Source organism: Notothenia rossii (genome assembly GCF_949606895.1).
Source record: "Notothenia rossii genome assembly, chromosome: 5".
NCBI classification, from domain to species: Eukaryota; Metazoa; Chordata; class Actinopteri; order Perciformes; family Nototheniidae; genus Notothenia; species Notothenia rossii.
Genome location: NC_136903.1, coordinates 2,800,712 through 2,820,889, shown reverse-complemented (window position 1 = coordinate 2,820,889; position 20,178 = coordinate 2,800,712). Strand labels below are relative to the sequence as shown.

The following is a 20,178-nucleotide window of genomic DNA, read 5'->3' as shown; positions in this document are numbered from 1 at the left end:
AATCATCAGACTTTAATTTGACTTTGTTTATTCCAAAGAAAAGAGATAATTATTATTTTTGAGACTTATTCATAAAATGGTCTTCAGTTGTGTGAGCCAATATGCATCATTTCCTATATAATCTATGATTACACAATACAAGTGATAGATTTAGCATCAAGACATGGAAAGTACAAAAGCTTCTCATTTTGAATGTGTTGCTCTAGATCAGGGGTTTTCAAAGTGTGGGTAGGTGAGCCTCCCCTCAGAGAACATAAGAACAGCTTTGCCCCCCCTCCCAATTATTATTGCTGTTATTATTATTATTATTATTGTTGTTGTTGCTATAATGCAGGGGTATTCAATTGCATTTCAAAGAGGTCCAGTAAGAGAAAATGTAATTAAATGCTCTGTTTTCGCTGTCTACCTTCCGCCATTTGAAATGACTCCGACATTTTCTCTCCTCTTGTCTCTGTGTGTGTGTTTGAATCTATCGTGCTGACTGCACTGATTTGATTGGCTGAGTAGCGTCACCTCCTTAAAACATTAAACAATAACTTTTTTAAACCTTTTTATTTTTATGTTTTAAACATATTGTATACAACTCCCCCACTACTTGGACTATTCCTTGCACCCCTCTAGAATAAGCCCGAATGGTCTCAACCATATTGCATCAGTAACGTGCACTTGTTATTATAACAAGATCGCAAGGACGCTGGTCGCGATCGGAAAAAATTGAGTGTTGTTCAGTTTGTGTGTTGTGGAACATGCGTGTCCGTGCATGAAAATATACCACACACCCAATTACAATTGCATGTTCAATTCACTACCCTGGAAGTTAATACAGTTGTTAAAGTTGGAACAGCCTGTGGACAGCCGTTCTTCCTTGCATGTCAGTCGCCGACACCTTCTTACAGAGGACAGGCACATCTAGCTGCAGCACGACCCGTATATTTCTGCACGCCGTGTTCTCCAGACATCTTTTTTTTTTTAACATTTTCAACATGGTGGATAAATCCTTATATGCTCCCGGCCACACACTGAACGTCAACTTTGCCTCCTTATTACACTCACCCCTATTTTAGTGGGAACAATGAGTCTGCGTCTTTGATGCACACAGGAATAAACTCAGATCATACTCTGGCTGCAGCCTTTACCGGTACTTGCTTTTGATCAAAGTCAATGCGGAAAACCTGCACTCACACAGGTAGGTGGAGCCTTTTTGGCGAGGTGGGGGAACTCGGTCTCCATAGACAGCCACAAGTGGGCAAGTGTCACATTACTCGTCTTTTTCTCGTTCTTTTGTGTCTCACGCTGCGCCTCCCCTGAAGCTCTCTGGCACCCCCCAGTGGAGGCGCGCCTCACACTTTGAAAACCGCTGCTCTAGATGATTTCAAAGGCAGGTTATAGAGTTTTTAGAATTCATCAGATCGTTTCAATATATGTAGTCAAATTGGTTTGCTGTTTTAGTAGCAACGAAAACATTTAAAGAAAAAAATGCATTGATCACAATCTGTTAATAAAGTATAAACAACGCCCATCCCATAAAACACATTTATTTCTAACATTAAATGATATTGAACCTGATTCAAAATCAAAGGGTTGTTCTACTCAGTGTGATTGACAGGAGAGATGATCAGAGGGGCAGAGTTTTTACCACCATCGTTGTCACAAGGACTAAAGAATGGGTAGAGTTTCTCTTTGAAGCAGCAGCCAGTGAAGGAGTAGATCAGAGCTGCAGCATCAACATCATAAAAGGAGACCAGACCCTCCTCATAATCCACAAACACCCCCACCTTCTCAGGCTGAGACTTCAGAGAGAGACGGACTGAAGGACCAGCACAAGCTTTGTACTCATTTTCATTCCTCAACACTATCGTCCAGTAACCATTCTGAGGAGACAGTATGATATTTCCCTTCCTGTTGATCGACTCTCTGGCCACTCCTAAATCCCAGTCAGTCTTCCCTTTAACCTGAACCTCGTAATAAAATCTTCCTGAAGAGAAACTCTGCTTTGCTAAAACACAAGGACCCAAATCAAATCTCTCTGGATTGTCTGGAAGATTCTTCTTCACATCACCATCTTTCACTTGTTTTCCATCATCAGACAGGATGAGTCTGGGTTGTGCTGTATCAGGATCAAGAGTCACCTCCACCTCAGACTGCTGGACCCTCTTCAGCTCCACCTCAGAGAGCAGCTTCTTCATCTGTTTCCTGAGCGTCTCCTCCAGCTGAGTCACAGCTCTCCTCACAGTCCCCTCATATGAAGGTGGACGGACCCTGACTTCTGTCCAGTTCTTGGTGGGTGGAGCAGCGTTCAGGGACTTGAAGCTTTGGAGGAGGTGGAGCTGGTCTTCAGAGCGTGAGAGCTGCTCCACCTCAGAGCTTCTCTTCTTCAGCTCAGAGACTTCCTGTTCCAGCTCTTTGATGAAGCCTTCAGCCTGTTCCTCTGTCTCTCTCTGCTTCTCTTTGATGGTGTCCATGAGCTCGGCCTGGCTTCTCTCAACAGACTCCTTCAGAGCGGTGAAGACCTGAACACCATCTGCTATCTCTCTGTCTGCTCCTTCCTTACTGAGCTCCACTGAGCGGTTCATCTCCTGAATCTTCAGTCGTCTCTTCTGGATCATCTGCTGAATTTCAGCCTCTGTCTTCCCCAGCTCAGCCTTCTTTCCTTCATATCCTTCTTTCAGAGGAACAACATCATGTGTCTTGTGCTCTGAATAGGTGCAGTGCATGCAGACACACACCTGGTCGGTCTTACAGAACAGCTCCAGCAGTTTATCGTGCTTCACACACATCCTGCCTTCCAGGTTCTCCACAGGGTCGATCAGCTGATGTTTCTTCAGGCCTGCTCTTGTCAGGTGAGGCTCCAGGTGAGTCTCACAGTAGGACTCCAGACACACCAGGCAGGACTTCAGGGCCTTCAGTCTGGTTCCAGTGCAGACGTCACAGGGAACTTCTCCTGGTTTGACAACTTGTTGCTCTGAGCTGCTGCTGCTGGCTTTCTGTTGAGCTGACTGTCTGAACTGAGCAGCCATCTCAGAGATTAAAGAGTTGACGCGCAGCTCAGGCTTTATGTTGAAAACTTCTTTGCAGTTGGGACACTGACACTGGACATTTCTATCCCAGTGTTCAGAGATGCAGGCTTTACAGAAGTTGTGTCCACATGGTGTGCTGACCGGATCAGTGAACACATCTAGACAGATGGAGCACAGAAACTGATCTTCAGTCAGCAGACAGCTGGCAGCAGACATGTCTAAACTCTGAGGACAAAACGTGTGAAGAAACACAACTTAATGACATATTGTTTATTTGCCATGTCTATTTGAGTCCTATTACGAACCTGAAAATATTAACAAGCCCAATTTTTCGTGCAATTTGCATAATTAGCATAAGTTATGTTATTAGCATACATTAGCCTGAATCGCATTATCTACCAAGGGGTTAAAGATGGCTCAAATGTGCAGTTCAGATGGTGTATTTCTATGAGGAAAATGAAAACATAGACCAAACAACCAAAAACATTTAGTTGTTTTGTTTGCAAGAATTCGAAATGGAGTCAAACATTTTTTTGTTAATATTATAAATAAAATCTGGAAAATCATAGCAGCATTTAGTTTACACTCTAAAAAACACAATGTGCAAGCTCTATTCATTTTGGGGGATTTTGCCATTGTTGAACAGAGGAGTGAATCCTCCTTGCTGAGCATCACTGAAGTTAGAGAGCAACTTGCAGGTTAGAGACACCAGTGAATAAATGTGTAGGAAAATGATGAATACACTAGATTTTCAAAAAAATATACAGAAATATACACTACAGTGACATCTGGCGTCGTTTTAGTAACACGGGGGACACAAGGGGGAGAGCGGCCGGTCTAACATATGAATAAACATGGATCACAATGCTAGTTTTGACACAGAAGAGGTTGAAAATATATATTCGAATGCATATGATTATAATTATGAGCCTGCTAGGCGTCCAAGAGACCAGGAGCAGCCAAGGATTAGAAAAAATAACGGCCATCGGAGAGAAATGGAGCTGTGGTGTGAGGAGAACCAGTGGAGAACAGAGCAGCTGTCTTGGTGAGTGACCGGCGTTAGCTACAGAATGTTAGCTAACGTCACATCACAACATTGTGAAGTTAGCTATCATATATCAGGCTATAACTAAAGTAGTATTGATAATATAGTAACGTTACTGGCAGGACTGTTGATACTGATCCATAACAGAAACTAATGCGCAAGTATCAGCGTTACCTAATGCAACTCCACACTACGGTGCTGTGTACCGGAGGAGAGACGCGAGATACGGCTGATACTTGACGATCTGGCGGAGAAAGGTTGTGGAGCCTCCGTTGATATGTCGTTGTAAATGGCTTGATGGAAAGCAGGTGTGTAGTCGGGGAGGGTGTACAGCTGATTGCAGCAAGTGAGTGGAGGTTGAGCCGGGAGCTAGGAGTGACAGCCACCACGCCCACACAAACAACACAGACAGGGGGAAACAAACAAACACAAATGAGACGGCTGGAGCAGTACAGCCACCACAGCGTTACCTAATGCAACTCCACACTACGTCTTACGGTGCCGTGTACCGGAGGGGAGAGAGAGAGAGCAGCGAAGGGGGGGGAGGGGGAGGGAAACTGTGGACTCGATGTCCTGACAGGCCCGAGTTTGTGCAACCTGCACGAACACAAGCTCACCATGATTACAAATGGTGAAATGCAATGTAAAATTACCGAAAAAATACCAGCTCACTAAATCACAACCGCTCAAACCAACTACAAACTACTACCGCGGATTGGGCATAAAACGAGTCCGAGAAAGTTGCTCCCCCATGTGACGTAATATGACGCGTTTGACGTTAAAAAAAAAAAAAATTTAGTAGCAGAGAAAACGGCTCCTTTTTCTCTGAATTCCTTATGTCTTGTAAAACATATCAAATCCTGCTTTAACATTTTTTAATTTTCAGGCAAGGTTAAGCATAAATGTATTAAAAAAAAAACCCTGCAAGTTGCTCTTTAATACTAGTTGTTAAAAAACAGTAAAGTTATCAGCTGTATAAAGGCCGAGAGCAGTTATTACAGAAACAGTGTGGCTGAGAAAGAAGGGTTCAAAGCTCAAGGCTGCTCACCACAGTGTGTTACAATTATATAAGAAGAAATATGTAAATGTCATGCTTTTTATAAGTATAAAACTTGTAACATAACACCAGATTTGGACAGTCCAGAACAAATATAATATTTAGATACTACTTTGTTTAATACAGTCATTTATAAAGACGTTTTCAAATACAGGAAATATGAAAATAAGTTTAAGCTAATGCTAGCTTTGGCTGTATTCTGTCTAACATTCCTTACCCAGAGTTTACATTGTATTGTTGGCTGTTGCTAATATCTTAACCGACACATTTATATAGTATAATATTCTTTATCTGGTCAAATGGATGTAATAGTCAGATTCAGATTTTAATCCTACTTTGACTAAATATTAAGTGATGTGTCTGTAGTGCACTCACCAGAGTTTGCAGAGATCCTGCTGTGTTGAAAAGAGCTACTGAGTCGAGTGTTTCTTCAGAGAAACAGAGACGCTGCTGCTCTGCTGTCGCTCAGACAAACTTCAGCTTTAATTTCTGGGAAATTGAAACTCTTCTCTTCCCGTGTGGTTCCACCTGTCAGTGGCAGTTTGCCAAGAGGGAGTGGAGGAAGAACTATTGAGGCTTGTTATTTAACTTTGTGACGATGCATTTTACAACTGGTCCAACGGCTTTTCAAACAGTGTATTGAGCATAAGTAGGAATATTTTCTCAATGCATTTCCTCCTTCCGCTTTATTTCAGTTTTACAGACTGTGTGTTATGGTCCCTGTTTAAGAGCAGCTGGTGAAACACTTCTGCTGCATTCGACACGGTGAACCATCAGATCATCCTTCACACTCTCCAAGAACTTGGAGTTTCAGGGACTGCACTTTCCCTCCTCACCTCATACCTCAAAGACCGCACCTACAGGGTAACTTGGAGAGGGTCCGAGTCCGATCCTTGTCAATTAACTACAGGGGTCCCTCAGGGCTCTGTTCTCGGTCCCCTCCTCTTCTCCTTGTACACAAACTCAATAGCCTGGGCTATTTGTTAATATTTTACACAGTTGAGAGTTTGCCTAAAAATAAGCATAACCCAGCATGAATTCATTTTTCTAGCAGTATAGAATAGGTGAATATTAAATATGTATTTATTTATTCGAAGTTCAAATGTTCAAATGTTTAACACGTATACCCATAAACTCAACATTATGAATTAAGATAAAAAAAATTCAGATTTCTCATTTAAAAAAAATAATTCTCAATAAAGGTTGAACTCTGAGAAAAAAGTCAGAATTGTCCAAAAAAATCAAATTCTAAAAAAAGGGAATATTCTAAAAAAGAAATCTGAATGATGGAAAAAAGTAAGAATTCTCACAAAAAGTCTCAAATAAAATAGTTAAAGTTCTCCAAAAAAAAGTCAGGATAATGAAAAAAAAATCTGAATTCCCCATAATTCAGTAAAGTAAAAATTAAAAATGATAATCAGACAAGTCAGAATAAAATAAATAAATCAGAAAAGTCTGATTTTTTTTAAATAAATGTGAATAGTCAGAATTATCAAAAAGATATCTGAGTTGTCCTGCAGGGGGCGATGATGAGCCGTCTGCCGCACTACTGACTGAACTGCAGGCGAAGAAGACATTTGGATGTTTTGGAGGCAACAAAACAGAACAGACATGTCGGTCAGCTAACTCGTCTCCATGGATACAGTTTCAATACCTTCTCTTTCTCTATATATTATATTGTATTAACAGTTGTGATTGAATGGAGACCAAAGCGCCTTCTCTGCTGAATGCGGTCCCTCCTTACAGACATGTTATAACCAGCGAGAAATGGAGGAATTCGTCCCTTATTCAAAGCTTAAAGGGTAAATACATGAGTTTATTTACCGTGTATTACATTAAAACAGCCCAATTCCAACCGTGTTATCACGCTAACGTCTGGGTCGTTACACATGTGTACCAAACCCCGTTCAAAAATTCGCTGTTTTAATGTACATTTCAATAAAATGCAGACAAAAACAAGGTGTAGAAAATGATAATTCACATTCTATCTGTCAAATACTTCCACTCATCTATTCCGCTCACATGTCCTCAATTTAAAACAAATGTAACCATAACAATACATATAAATATAAATGTTACATGGGAATAAAGCGATACTTGTTATTGGTGTTAATGCCGGATTCAATTATCTTCAATACGTCTAGTTAAAAGAAACGATGTTATAATTTATTGGTGATTAAACTCATTTTAATATGTTTGGCCTCCTTAAAGTCATTGTTTGAATTAGATGTTTGTCATTATGCAAATTAAAGATTTAATTATTTGTTTTAATATATATATTGGGAGGGATGAAACCCTCTTTAATTGTCACACATGCAGAGCACACAGCACACACAGTGACATTTGTTCTCTGCATTTAACCCATTTAACCCATACTAGGAGCACTGGGCAGCTATTGTACAGCGCCCGGGGAGCAATGGGAGTGGGGGGTTGTCTGGAGGTGAACTGGGACCGCTCCAAGTAGCAGTCCACATTCCATGGCAGCTTTAAGTCTGTTCGGGGACTTGAACCGGCGACCCTACAGCTCCCAGTCCAAGCCCCTACTGACTGAGCCTTTAACTTTACTTGCCACTTGGCGGTGGTGGAAGAAGTACTCAGATATGTTACTTAAGTAAAAGTAGAAATCGTCCAGTAAAAGTCCTTCAATTAAATTTGCTCTGAAGTACAGGGGTACTAAAATATACTTGAAGTACTAAAAGTACCCATTATGTATGGCTCATCTTTGTATTAAAGGATTGTATTTTACTGTATTTATTGATGCATCATGTGTTCATCACTTTAATGTTGCATCTGGTAAAGATAGGGTTTATTTTTATTATTTTATTTACTGCTGGGTAATGTAAACTGTGTTCGTTATTCTCCCGTCCAGGAGAGAAGCTTTAAAAGGAGACTAAATGTAGTCTCTGTGAAAGTTCAATTGGGTACTTTAATTAAAAAAGGCGCGGGTTGGTCACAAGCATGATATTGTTCAGTCAGACAAACAGCTGTGATCCGCTCCTCGTTAGGGAAGAGAAGAGCCCCGATCCCTCGTCCGGTGCTGTTATATATCCTCTGCTGGCTCCTCCCCGCCAGCCGGCTCGCCTCGTCTCCAATGTCCGTTGTTGCATTTAAACAGAGGATTGGTTCTTTTCACATTCAATATATGCTTAACACGCCTTTTCTCCTCATATTCTCTTTCATCACTTTTCATTTAACACATTCTAAACGCTGTAATCAATACTCTAAAAAATACTTCTCGGCTCGTTTGGTTTCCGGTCATTCCGGATGTTGTCACATGCTCCTCTCGTCTGTAAACAATAATGTATTCAAATAAACTGTACCTTCATTTAATATTCAACATGGTAGTATCTCGACATCTATAGTTGTAGTGTTAAATCAGTAGGCTTCGGTTTGCACCACTCTATATCATTTCGCTACTAAATTCACCTCTTTAGGAAATTGTAAATTTACCACATCCTCACTGCCAACCGGAGATGAAAGAGTTTCAGAATAAAAGCTTAACTTCTTGTGCACAAGAATTTTTGTTTTTTCAGTGTAAAACTGCAAAAAAATGACGGCATGTTTAAACTACATTTCCCCATTAAAACATTGATTTTAATTTCTAACAGTAACCTCTAACAATACACCATCATTATTTTGTGGAATTCAAATTGTATTTATAACCTAAATCTGCAAATTAACTTAAGTCTTAAATAAATGAAAAAAGTAAAAGTACAACAGTAAAAAACAACAACATTTGCCCAAAACATTTTGTGAAGTAAAAGTATAAAGTAGCATAATGTGGACATTTGAAGTACAAGCACCTTACATTTCTACTGAAAAGCAGTACTTGAGTAAATGTACTTTGTTACATTCCACCACTACCACTAACTAAAAGGTCATCTCAGTATTTGATGGACTGAAAACTGCATTTTCTACCATTGTGTATGAAAACTCACTCCTAATGGTTAAGATTGAGATAATTGTTCTGTGGCTGCAGCTCTAATACACAAGCTCTTCTTCTGCTGCAGGTGGAGGAGTGAAAATCCTGTTTGAGAATGAGCTCGGTGTCGCAGATTTCCACCTGCCCAACAAAAGCTGCATCCTGTACGTGTCAGAGTGCGACATCATAGCAGGAAACAGCTACAAGAGGAAACTGGTCCGCTACAGAAACGTGAGTTTAACGAGGACACAAAGCAGTGTTTTCTCTGTGTTGTTCTGCCTGACATGATGATGATGATGATGATGATGATGATGATGATGATGATGATGATGATGATGATGAAAGAAATGAATTAATATATTGTGCCTGAACTTTAAGGGCTGACTCTTGATCTTCAAACAAAAGAACACTACAGTGACATGTGTCCCTCCTGTTGTATAGACCAGCAGCAGTTTCCAGGAGCTGGTGCTGGTGGAGAAGACGCGCCTCAGTGAGCAGAACTTCTCCGCCGTGCAGAAGTTTGTTGTGTTGGACCTGGGTTTGACTCTGCTGCCGGTCAGCGGGCAGACCGAGGCCTCGCAGCTCATCAGTCAGATCGTGAGTTTTTCAATAGGATCCCAATTAGCACTAGCTATTCTACCTGGGGTCCACACACACTTACAGTCAAACACACATTTACACATGATAGCCACATTTTAATTCTAGCCGTGTCGACCCTGCATCTGGAAGTCTGTTTTAGTGTATATATTTTTTAAATGATCATGCTTGTCATATGTCTCTCTCCATAGAGGCTGAATCATCATGTTAATCACATAGCTATCATATGCCTCAAACAGTCCTGATGCTCTTCTAGGTAATCACACATCCTGTCATGTACACAGCTACAGTTGGGATACCTTTGTTAGCATGTTGCTCTCATGTTGGAAGAGGACATTCAGTGTTTTCCCAACAAGCTCCCATGTATTTGTTGATTTTCCTGTTGATTTTCCAACCGGCTCTGACCGTCTCCAGGTCCACGGGGAGGGTCGAGAGAACCCCTTCAGGAGGAGGAGTTCCTCTCGGCTGCTGGACCCACAGGTCCTGGTTCTGGTGCAGCGAGTCCCCGGGGTCGGCGGGGTCAAAGCTCTGGCGCTCCTGCAGGAGTTCTCCAGCGTCCACCAGCTCTGCAACGCCGCCCCCCACGAGCTGGAGCCCATCGTGGGTCAGGCTGCAGCTCAGCAAATCCACAGCTTCTTCCACAAAGCCACTGCTGCTGGAACCTGAGCTCTCTGAGTCTGGGGTTGGATTTTCTGGTGTTTTGCTTAGTAAGGACAAATTAAGCTCATTTTCAGGAGTATATAAGTATTTAGTGTCTTTCCTTTGACGTGTGTCGAGGCTTTCATGTTCAAAAAGGTCTTATTTCATGTTAACCCCCAATATAATTCAACATGAACCCTCCTTTATTGTAACATCACACAATAAATAATATGATACAACTGCTACCTTGCTGCTAATTTAGCTTCTTCCACAAACCCACTGCTGCTGGTAAGGACATGTTATTCATGTTCAGGTGTATATCAGTATGTAGTGTCTCTACTTTAAAGAGTCCTCTCCTGCTCATGTTCAGGTGTATATCAGTATGTAGTGTCTCTACTTTAAAGAGTCCTCTCCTGCTGATGTTCAGGTGTATATCAGTATGTAGCGTCTCTACTTTAAAGAGTCCTCTCCTGCTCATGTTCAGGTGTATATCAGTATGTAGTGTCTCTACTTTAAAGAGTCCTCTCCTGCTGATGTTCAGGTGTATGTCAGTATGTAGCGTCTCTACTTTAAAGAGTCCTCTCCTGCTGATGTTCAGGTGTATATCAGTATGTAGTGTCTCTACTTTAAAGAGTCCTCTCCTGCTGATGTTCAGGTGTATATCAGTATGTAGTGTCTCTACTTTAAAGAGTCCTCTCCTGCTGATGTTCAGGTGTATATCAGTATGTAGTGTCTCTACTTTAAAGAGTCCTCTCCTGCTGATGTTCAGGTGTATATATGTATGTAGTATCTCTACTTTAAAGAGTCCTCTCCTGCTGATGTTCAGGTGTATATCAGTATGTAGTGTCTCTACTTTAAAGAGTCCTCTCCTGCTGATGTTCAGGTGTATATCAGTATGTAGTGTCTCTACTTTAAAGAGTCCTCTCCTGCTGATGTTCAGGTGTATATCAGTATGTAGTGTCTCTACTTTAAAGAGTCCTCTCCTGCTGATGTTCAGGAGTATATCAGTATGTATTGTCTCTACTTTAAAGAGTCCTCTCCTGCTGATGTTCAGATGTATATCAGTATGTAGTGTCTCTACTTTAAAGAGTCCTCTCCTGCTGATGTTCAGGTGTATATCAGTATGTAGTATCTCTACTTTAAAGAGTCCTCTCCTGCTGATGTTCAGGTGTATATCAGTATGTAGTGTCTCTAGTTTAAAGAGTCCTCTCCTGCTGATGTTCAGGTGTATATCAGTATGTAGTGTCTCTAGTTTAAAGAGTCCTCTCCTGCTGATGTTCAGGTATATATCAGTATGTAGTGTCTCTACTTTAAAGAGTCCTCTCTTGCTGATGTTCAGCTGTATATCAGTATGTAGTGTCTCTACTTTAAAGAGTCCTCTCCTGCTGATGTTCAGGTGTATATCAGTATGTAGTGTCTCTACTTTAAAGAGTCCTCTCCTGCTGATGTTCAGGTGTATATCAGTATGTAGTGTCTCTACTTTAAAGAGTCCTCTCCTGCTGATGTTCAGGTGTATATCAGTATGTAGTGTCTCTACATGTCTCCATGCTTTAATGTTCAAAAGCTCTTTATTTTTCTCATACTGCCTGTGCTGCAGCATCTGGTTTCACCCTCTGTCTGAAACCAGAGTGTAGCATTTGTTGGAGTGCATGTTAGGAAAAAAGTGCTTATGAAAAAGACGTGATATTTTTGACATTTACAAATAAAGATGAATGAACCTGTGTCTTTGGTATTGAGGCGAGTGCTGGGGAAATGTGGCATAGGTGGGAGCAATCAGACTTAGATTTCAATGTGCTCGTGTATTAATGTTATCATCTTCAGCATCAGTCTGTAGTTATTTATTGAGAGCATGTATTCATATGACCACAGTTTGTAATGAACTCCTCTAAAGGTCGTCCTCAGATGTCCCTCATGATGTAGCACAGTGTTCAAATCAGCTGTTCACACACCCCAAAACCTTATAGACAACATTATGGCACACTTCCTACTAGGGATGTCCCGATCACCTTTTTTTGCTCCCGATCCGATTCCGATCATTTGATTTAGCAATTTGCCGATACCGATTTTTCCCGATCCGATCTTTATGCAATGCATTAAGAGAAAAAAAAGAAGAAAAGCATTCAAGTTGTCCCTTAAGGTTATTTTTTTTAATTTAAATTGGATATTCTATCCAACATGGATATAGCTTCTTTCTTTCACAGCAGCATTGGATCAGTTCAGTTGTGCAGCATTGGATCAAAACAAAATAAAGCTTTCAGTACTCGTTAGCTTACTGCTACAATTAGACACTGCGCCCACTCTGTTGCCAGATTTGAGAGAAATAGGTCTATGAAAACCAGCTCCAAAGAAGCAACACATACATGATGTTGTTTCATTTGAAACCAAAACTAAGGCCTCAGGATGACTTTAAGACTTGAACATGGTCATTTTTGTTTTGTAACATTGAATATAAAATTAAAAAAATCCCGATCCCCGATTTTTTTCTCCCGATTCCGATCTTTTGAAAATCACGTGATCGGCTCCGATCCCCGATCACGTGATCAGATCGGGACATCTCTACTTCCTACTACACTATCTCACCTGTGAAGAGGTATGTTCAGCTCATCTGAGAACAGCTCATGGTGTTCTTCTTCATATTATTTGGTGCCGTTTTAATAAAATCAGCGTTTTTTTCCTCGTTTTTTTACACAACAAGCAAAAACATAACAAAAATCATCAGACATTAATTTGACTTTGTTTATTCCAAAGAAAAGAGATAATTATTATTTTTGAGACTTATTCATAAAATGGTCTTCAGTTGTGTGAGCCAATATGCAACATTTCCTATATAATCTATGATTACACAATACAAGTGATAGATTTAGCATCAAGACATGGAAAGTACAAAAGCTTCTCATTTTGAATGTGTTGCTCTCTAGATGATTTCAAAGGCAGGTTATAGAGTTTTTAGAATTCATCAGATCGTTTCAATATATGTAGTCAAATTGGTTTGCTGTTTTAGTAGCAACGAAAACATTTAAAGAAAAAAATGCATTGATCACAATCTGATAATAAAGTATAAACAACGCCCATCCCATAAAACACATTTATTTCTAACATTAAATGATATTGAACCTGATTTCAAATCAAAGGGTTGTTCTACTCAGTATGATTGACAGGAGAGATGATCAGAGGGGCAGAGTTTTTACCACCATCGTTGTCACAAGGACCAAAGAATGGGTAGAGTTTCTCTTTGAAGCAGCAGCCAGTGAAGGAGTAGATCAGAGCTGCAGCATCAACATCATAAAAGGAGACCAGACCCTCCTCATAATCCACAAACACCCCCACCTTCTCAGGCTGAGACTTCAGAGAGAGACGGACTGGAGGACCAGCAAGAGCTGAGTACTCATTTCCATTCCTCAACCATATCGTCCAGTAACCTTTCTGAGGAGTCAGTGTGATGATTCTCTTCCTGTTGATCGACTCTCTGGCCACTCCTAAATCCCAGGCTGTCTTCCCTTTAACCTGAACCTCGCAATAAAATCTTCCTGAAGAGAAACTCTGCTTTGCTAAGACACAAGTACAAGTATCAAATCTCTCTGGATTGTCTGGGAGATTCTTCCTCACATCAACATGTTTAACTTGTTTTCCATCAACAGACAGGATGAGTCTGGGATATGCTGTATCAGGATCAAGAGTCACCTCCACCTCAGACTGCTGGACCCTCTTCAGCTCCACCTCAGAGAGCAGCTTCTTCATCAGTTTCCTGAGCGTCTCCTCCAGCTGAGTCACAGCTCTCATCACAGTCCCCTCATATGAAGGTGGACGGACCCTGACTTCTGTCCAGTTCTTGGTGGGTGGAGCAGCGTTCAGGGACGTGAAGCTTTGGAGGAGGTGGAGCTGGTCTTCAGAGCGTGAGAGCTGCTCCACCTCAGAGCTTCTCTTCTTCAGCTCAGAGACTTCCTGTTCCAGCTCTTTGATGAAGCCTTCAGCCTGTTCCTCTGCCTCTCTCTGCTTCTCTTTGATGGTGTCCATGAGCTCGGCCTGGCTTCTCTCAACAGACTCCTTCAGAGCGGTGAAGACCTGAACACCATCTGCTATCTCTCTCTCTGCTCCTTCCTTACTGAGCTCCACTGAGCGGTTCATCTCCTGAATCTTCAGTCGTCTCTTCTGAATCATCTGCTGAATTTCAGCCTCTGTCTTCCCCAGCTCAGCCTTCTTTCCTTCATATCCTTCTTTCAGAGGAACAACATCATGTGTCTTGTGCTCTGAATAGGTGCAGTGCAGGCAGACACACACCTGGTCGGTCTTACAGAACAGCTCCAGCAGTTTATCGTGCTTCACACACATCCTGCCTTCCAGGTTCTCCACAGGGTCGATCAGCTGATGTTTCTTCAGGCCTGCTCTTGTCAGGTGAGGCTCCAGGTGAGTCTCACAGTAGGACACCAGACACACCAGGCAGGACTTCAGGGCCTTCAGTCTGGTTCCAGTGCAGGCGTCACAGGGAACTTCTCCTGGTTTGACAACGTGTTGCTCTGAGCTGCTGCTGCTGGCTTTCTGTTGAGCTGACTGTCTGAACTGAGCAGCCATCTCAGAGATGAAAGTGTTGACCCGCAGCTCAGGCCTTCTGTTGAAAACTTCTTTACAGTTGAGACATTGACTCGGGACATTTCTATCCCAGTGTTCAGAGATGCAGGCTTTACAGAAGTTGTGTCCACATGGTGTGCTGACTGGATCAGTGAACACATCCAGACAGATGGAGCACAGAAACTGATCTTCGGTCAGTAGACAGCTGGCAGCAGACATGTCTAAACTCTGAGGACAAAACGTGAGAAGAAACACAACTTAATGACATATTGTTTATTTGCCATGTCTATTTGAGTCCTATTACGAACGTGAAAATGTTAACAAGCCCAACGTCTAATGTTAGAAATGTATAGTAAAGTTCCCCAGCACATAGAGACTGCAGGATGCTAACTTTTCGGGCAATTTGCACAATTAGCATAAGTTATGTTATTAGCATGAATCAGCTCTATCTACCAGGGGGTTAAAGATGGCTCAAACGGGCAGTTCAGATGTTGTAGACGTAGAACAAACAACCAAAAACATTGTTTTTCAAAAAAGTCACTTGTTAATATTATAAATCAAATCTGGAAAATCATAGCAGCATTTAGTTTAAACTCTAAAAAACACAATGTGTAAGCTCTATTCATTTTGGGGGATTTTGCCATTGTTGAACAGAGGAGTGAATCCTCCTTGCTGAGCATCACTGAAGTTAATAGTTTACAGTAAAGTTATCAGCTGTATAAAGGCCGAGAGCAGTTATTACAGAAACAGTGCGGCTGAGAAAGAAGGGTTCAAAGCTCAAGGCTGCTCACCACAGTGTGTCACAATTATATAAGAAGAAATGTGTAAATGTCATGCTTTTTATAAGTAATTCCAAAAACGTGTAACATAACACCATATACCTTGCTTTGGAGAGTCCAGAACAAATCTAATACTTAGATACTACTTTGTTTAATGAAGTCATTTATAAAGATGTTTTCAAATACAGGAAATATGAAAATAAGTTTAAGCTAATGCTAGCTTTGGCTGTATTCTGTCTAACATTCCTTACCCAGAGTTTACATTGTATTTTAGGCTGTTGCTAATATCTTAACTGACACACTTCTATTGTATAATATTCTTTATCTGGTCAAATGGATGTAATACAGTCAGATTCTGATTTTAATCCAACTTTGACTAAATATTAAGTGATGTGTCTGTAGTGCACTCACCAGAGTTTGCAGAGATCCTGCTGTGTTGAAAAGAGCTACTGAGTCGAGTGTGTCTTCAGAGAAACAGAGACGCTGCTGCTCTGCTGTTGCTCCGACAAACTTCAGCTTTCATTTCTGGGAAATTGAAACTCTTCTCTTCCCGTGTGGTCCCACGTCTCAGTGGCTGTTTGCCAAGAGGGAGTGGAGGAAGAACTGTTGAGACTTGTTATTTAACTTTGTGATGATGCATTTTACAACTGATCCAAGAGGCTTTCAAACAGTGTATTGAGCATAAGTAGGAATATTTTATCAATGCATTCCTCCTTCCGCTTTATTTCACAACAGTTTTACAGGCTGTGTGTTATGATCCCTGTTTAAGAGCAGCTGGTGAAACACTTCCTCCTCCCTGAACAGACTGTTTGATAAGGGTTTTTATTGGAGGGAACTGACACGTGATTGTTGACTCACATTCAGGTCAGTCTTAGTTTATATTAGAACCAGATTAATTTGTATTCACCTCTAGTTTTGGGGGTTTTGGACTTAGATGTAAACGAACTATAGCTCTGTGTCAGATTAACTGATGTTGATTCTGTTCAGTTATATTTTTTTGATGTTCAACTTCCTCGAATTGTAGCTTTCAAGTACTTTGCTATAGAACTTGAACTGAACCACATCACCCATGTCTTTAACATAAAGTTATATTGTGAAGTCTGCCATGTTTTTAACCTTGCTAATAAAACCAAATTATTGTAAATTGTGTCAATGAATGACAAACCACACTGACAAGTTAAATAGTAATGGTGTAATGTATTATAAGCTCTTTACAAAACTACAATTTCCCAAAGCCCAAAGAACCGAAAACAGAATTGATCATCAGATTCCACATCTCTTCCTCTGTTGAGATCCCTCGTGGCAGGAACAGTGTTAGCGAACAGGTTGAGGTGTATGGGTAACGACAGAGCCCGGACTCCAGCTCATAGAATTGGATCTCGGGTTGTTGTGGAAATCCAAGGGGGGGGGGGGGGGGGGGCACTGAATCGACACCAGTAGCAAATGGCAGGACGTCCTCACAAGTGAAAGAAGTCTGGTGTTCTATAGATTAAACAAAACAATAATGGAAAAATACATTTGCATTTAACCATTGAACGTGCAAGAATTGTCACATGCACAAAGATTGGTACACCAGGATATGTTTTGTTCAAAACTGTTAAGTACGAAGTTCACAGAGACAAAATAAAATAAATGTAATCCGTGACTCTCACAGTATCTGCGCGCAGAGAGTTGTCTTTTTTACGACACACACACCAGGGTTCCTGCAGGTTTCACCAACTCAAATGTAAGACTTTTTAAGACCACTTTGAATAGAATTTAAGACCTATTTCACGTCAAGAAAGTATGAAGGAAGATTGCTATGAAAGAAGAAGCACGTCCCATAATTACTTACAAAGTACATTTAATCATGTTCAACATGAGAACGATGTCTGAACATAACATAAAGCATAACAAAACAAAAAAGAACTCCCTAACCGTGAAAGTGTGTCTCTGTATGTTTGTGTCTGTGTGTCTGTCTGAGTATGTGTGTGTGTGTGTGTGTGTGTGTGTGTGTGTGTGTGTGTGTGTGTCTCTGTATGTTTGCAGGGTATATGCAGGAATCCTGAAGTCAAATTTAATACCTTTTAAGACCTTTTTTAAGACCCTTTCCATACATTTTAAGACCTCATCGCAACTTTGAGTTCTAACCGGTTACATTGGCAACACACTTTACTATATTGATTGTAAGATAGCAAAACTAAACAGAGTGCAGACAGACTACTGAAGCCTCCTTTCCACATGAACTTCAACCTCTCTGTGAAGGTCATGTTTAATGCAGTATGCTCCTTTGTTGCTTCTGTACTCTGTGCTCTTTCATTCCAGTAAAACTCCTCAGAAACCATTAGAAACCAGTATTTGACCAATAAACAAAACAATTGACAAAACTTTGAACTATGAAATATGTTAAACTTTGGTGAGCTTCAGCGGGGTAATGCCATATAGGAGCTCCCTCACAAATACCCAGGGGTTAAATTGGGCTGGGGCTGTCCGGGGCTAAGCCCTGGCACATAGGACGATGCTCTGACGTCATCACCCTCACACATTTGTCATATGTTTACAAAAAAGGATATATTTTAAGACTTTTCTCGTTCTTAATATAGACTATATTTAGGGTCTATATGTGTTGACTTTACTTTAAAATAGCAGATCTCTGTGACCGGATATAGTTTGGCTTAGACCCCGGCCCCACAAGGACGCATATGGTAAAACGCATACGCAAGCGGAAAAAAGGCTTCCGTTCACACGCATTCGATTCATTAACGTGTTCGTTCACACAAGACCGCTGGAAATGCTGGAAACGATGTAGTACATATGTCAGGCCTGTGAGTGGCGCTGCTGCCGCCCGGAATACACCAAAAGCAGCGAAGAAGACCCCGGAGCATGGTTGCCATGGTTGCCCTTCTGTTTATTCTCCGCGGTGGACGGCGTGTTCTCCTGCTGTATCTCTCAGGTAGTCCACCAGCAGCTGAAAAACACCCCCCTCTTCCAAGGAACGAGGGGACCGTGCGGCAGTTTCCGTAAAAAAAATGTTCCGTCGGTCAACATGTCCGTTAAAGTTTAAATCTTCCGTACAAAATTAGAAAAGTGCCGGTCAGAGGTCTTCTTTTTTATTTATTGAGCTTTAAAACAAATTGATAACGACTCTGTTCTCTGTATAATAATATAATAATATTTAATAAACGGTGACTGCCTCTCTTTTCCTCCCCCTCTTCTGACAGCCCAGCGGCAGCAGGAGACGTGGGGAGAGGGAGGCGGGCTCTTTCATCGTTATCAGAAAATGATCATAACGGGCTTACACACGGAGCCGTTGGCCCCCCAGATCGTTGCGTATGCCGGTCTACCCACCTTGGGACCCGTTACCGTAGTCGTTTAGTCCCCACCACACACAGAGCGGAGCAAGGCAAGGAAACTTAAAATAATAAGCAGCATTTTACGGCGCGCTATGCATGGGGCCGCCTTGTGGGGTTTCCCGACATGTCGTTTCAGTAAATTAAAGGGTGTTTCATGTTGTCGTTGCTGTGGACCTTCTTAATACCTTGGAAAATGCCGTTTAATACTTTTTAATACGTTTTAATAGTCTTTATTTTTGCTAAATTGATTTATCAACTTTTAATACTTTTTAAGACCCCGCGGACACCCTGGTTTGTGTGTGTGTTGTGTGTGTGTGTGTGTGTGTGTGTGTGTGTGTGTGTGTGTGTGTGTGCGTGTGCGTGTGCGTGTGTGTGTGTTTGTGTGTCATGAGCTATTTTCTGAGCTCTGTTGGCTACAATCTCTTTTTCGATGATCTCAAGCTCAGTCAACTTCTTCTTGAAGCCCCTCCTCAGAAGGTTTGACTTGGAGATGAGCATACTAAATTACACTTGCTGCTTGCATCCTGACCAGTGGCGACTGGTCATTAGGGGCAAGTGGGACACAGCCCCACCTAGTGTCAGCAGAAAGTATTACAAATAATGATTACAAAAAAAAAAATTAAAAAAAATATAAAATATATTTTAAGATCATGTTTAATCATCTGATTCGTCTGTACATTGCTGTTTTAGTCTGTGTTCTTCTAATTAGTGTCTACAGTGTGTGCCTATTGAGCTGTTTTGAGCCATGTGGGACAAAACCCGATCCTGCCCTCCCTCTCATTGGCTGTAAGTACGTGTGCCGCGAAAAGTGAGGTGTGTGAAGAGGAGGAGAGAGACGCGTCCTAAAACCAGGAAGTAAGCTGCGCATGGGTTCCCTCCACAAATAGCAATGAGATTTCTCCATAGGATTTTAGAAAATAGCTCCAAATAAGATCTGTGGGAAACGTACCTGTTAGATAAATGCAGGTTTTGTTCAGCCGGATAATATCAACATGTCTACCCTACTTTTATAATTTTGGAATCATAAATCTATCGACTAGATTTATGATAGACTTTTGAAACTACAAGAAGATAAGGAGGACTTTTACAAAAAAGTAATAGATGTTTGTCCAGAAAGATAGCCAAATGGACTTCATCTTCAAGTCAAGGTAAGACCGCAATTTTATTGAAAATGGGATCTTACTAAGAAAGAACAATTCAATATTTAAATGATGAAATTACATT

The 20,178-nt window shown here is 41.2% G+C and overlaps 3 protein-coding genes across 4 annotated transcripts in view; 2 read left to right on the top strand and 1 right to left on the bottom strand.

Moving 5' to 3' along the window:
• Nucleotides 1-20,178, top strand: part of LOC307040153 (uncharacterized protein) — a 161,292-nt gene that overhangs the window by 74,071 nt on the left and 67,043 nt on the right. The window lies entirely within an intron of this gene.
• Nucleotides 1,201-16,935, bottom strand: LOC307039584 (uncharacterized protein). The gene is made up of 4 exons (XM_079681798.1): nucleotides 16,034-16,935; nucleotides 13,420-15,071; nucleotides 10,044-10,341; nucleotides 1,201-3,242 (listed from the first exon to the last, which is right to left on the bottom strand). Exons 2-4 carry the CDS (start codon nucleotides 15,060-15,062, stop codon nucleotides 1,587-1,589), a joined length of 3,597 nt encoding a protein of 1,198 aa, XP_079537924.1. The 5' UTR covers nucleotides 15,063-15,071; nucleotides 16,034-16,935; the 3' UTR covers nucleotides 1,201-1,586.
• On the top strand, nucleotides 6,700-10,690 carry LOC307040151 (Fanconi anemia core complex-associated protein 24-like). The gene is made up of 4 exons (XM_079682743.1): nucleotides 6,700-6,921; nucleotides 9,130-9,272; nucleotides 9,483-9,638; nucleotides 10,053-10,690. The coding sequence occupies exons 1-4, from the start codon at nucleotides 6,819-6,821 to the stop codon at nucleotides 10,302-10,304; spliced, it is 654 nt and encodes a 217-aa protein (XP_079538869.1). The 5' UTR covers nucleotides 6,700-6,818; the 3' UTR covers nucleotides 10,305-10,690.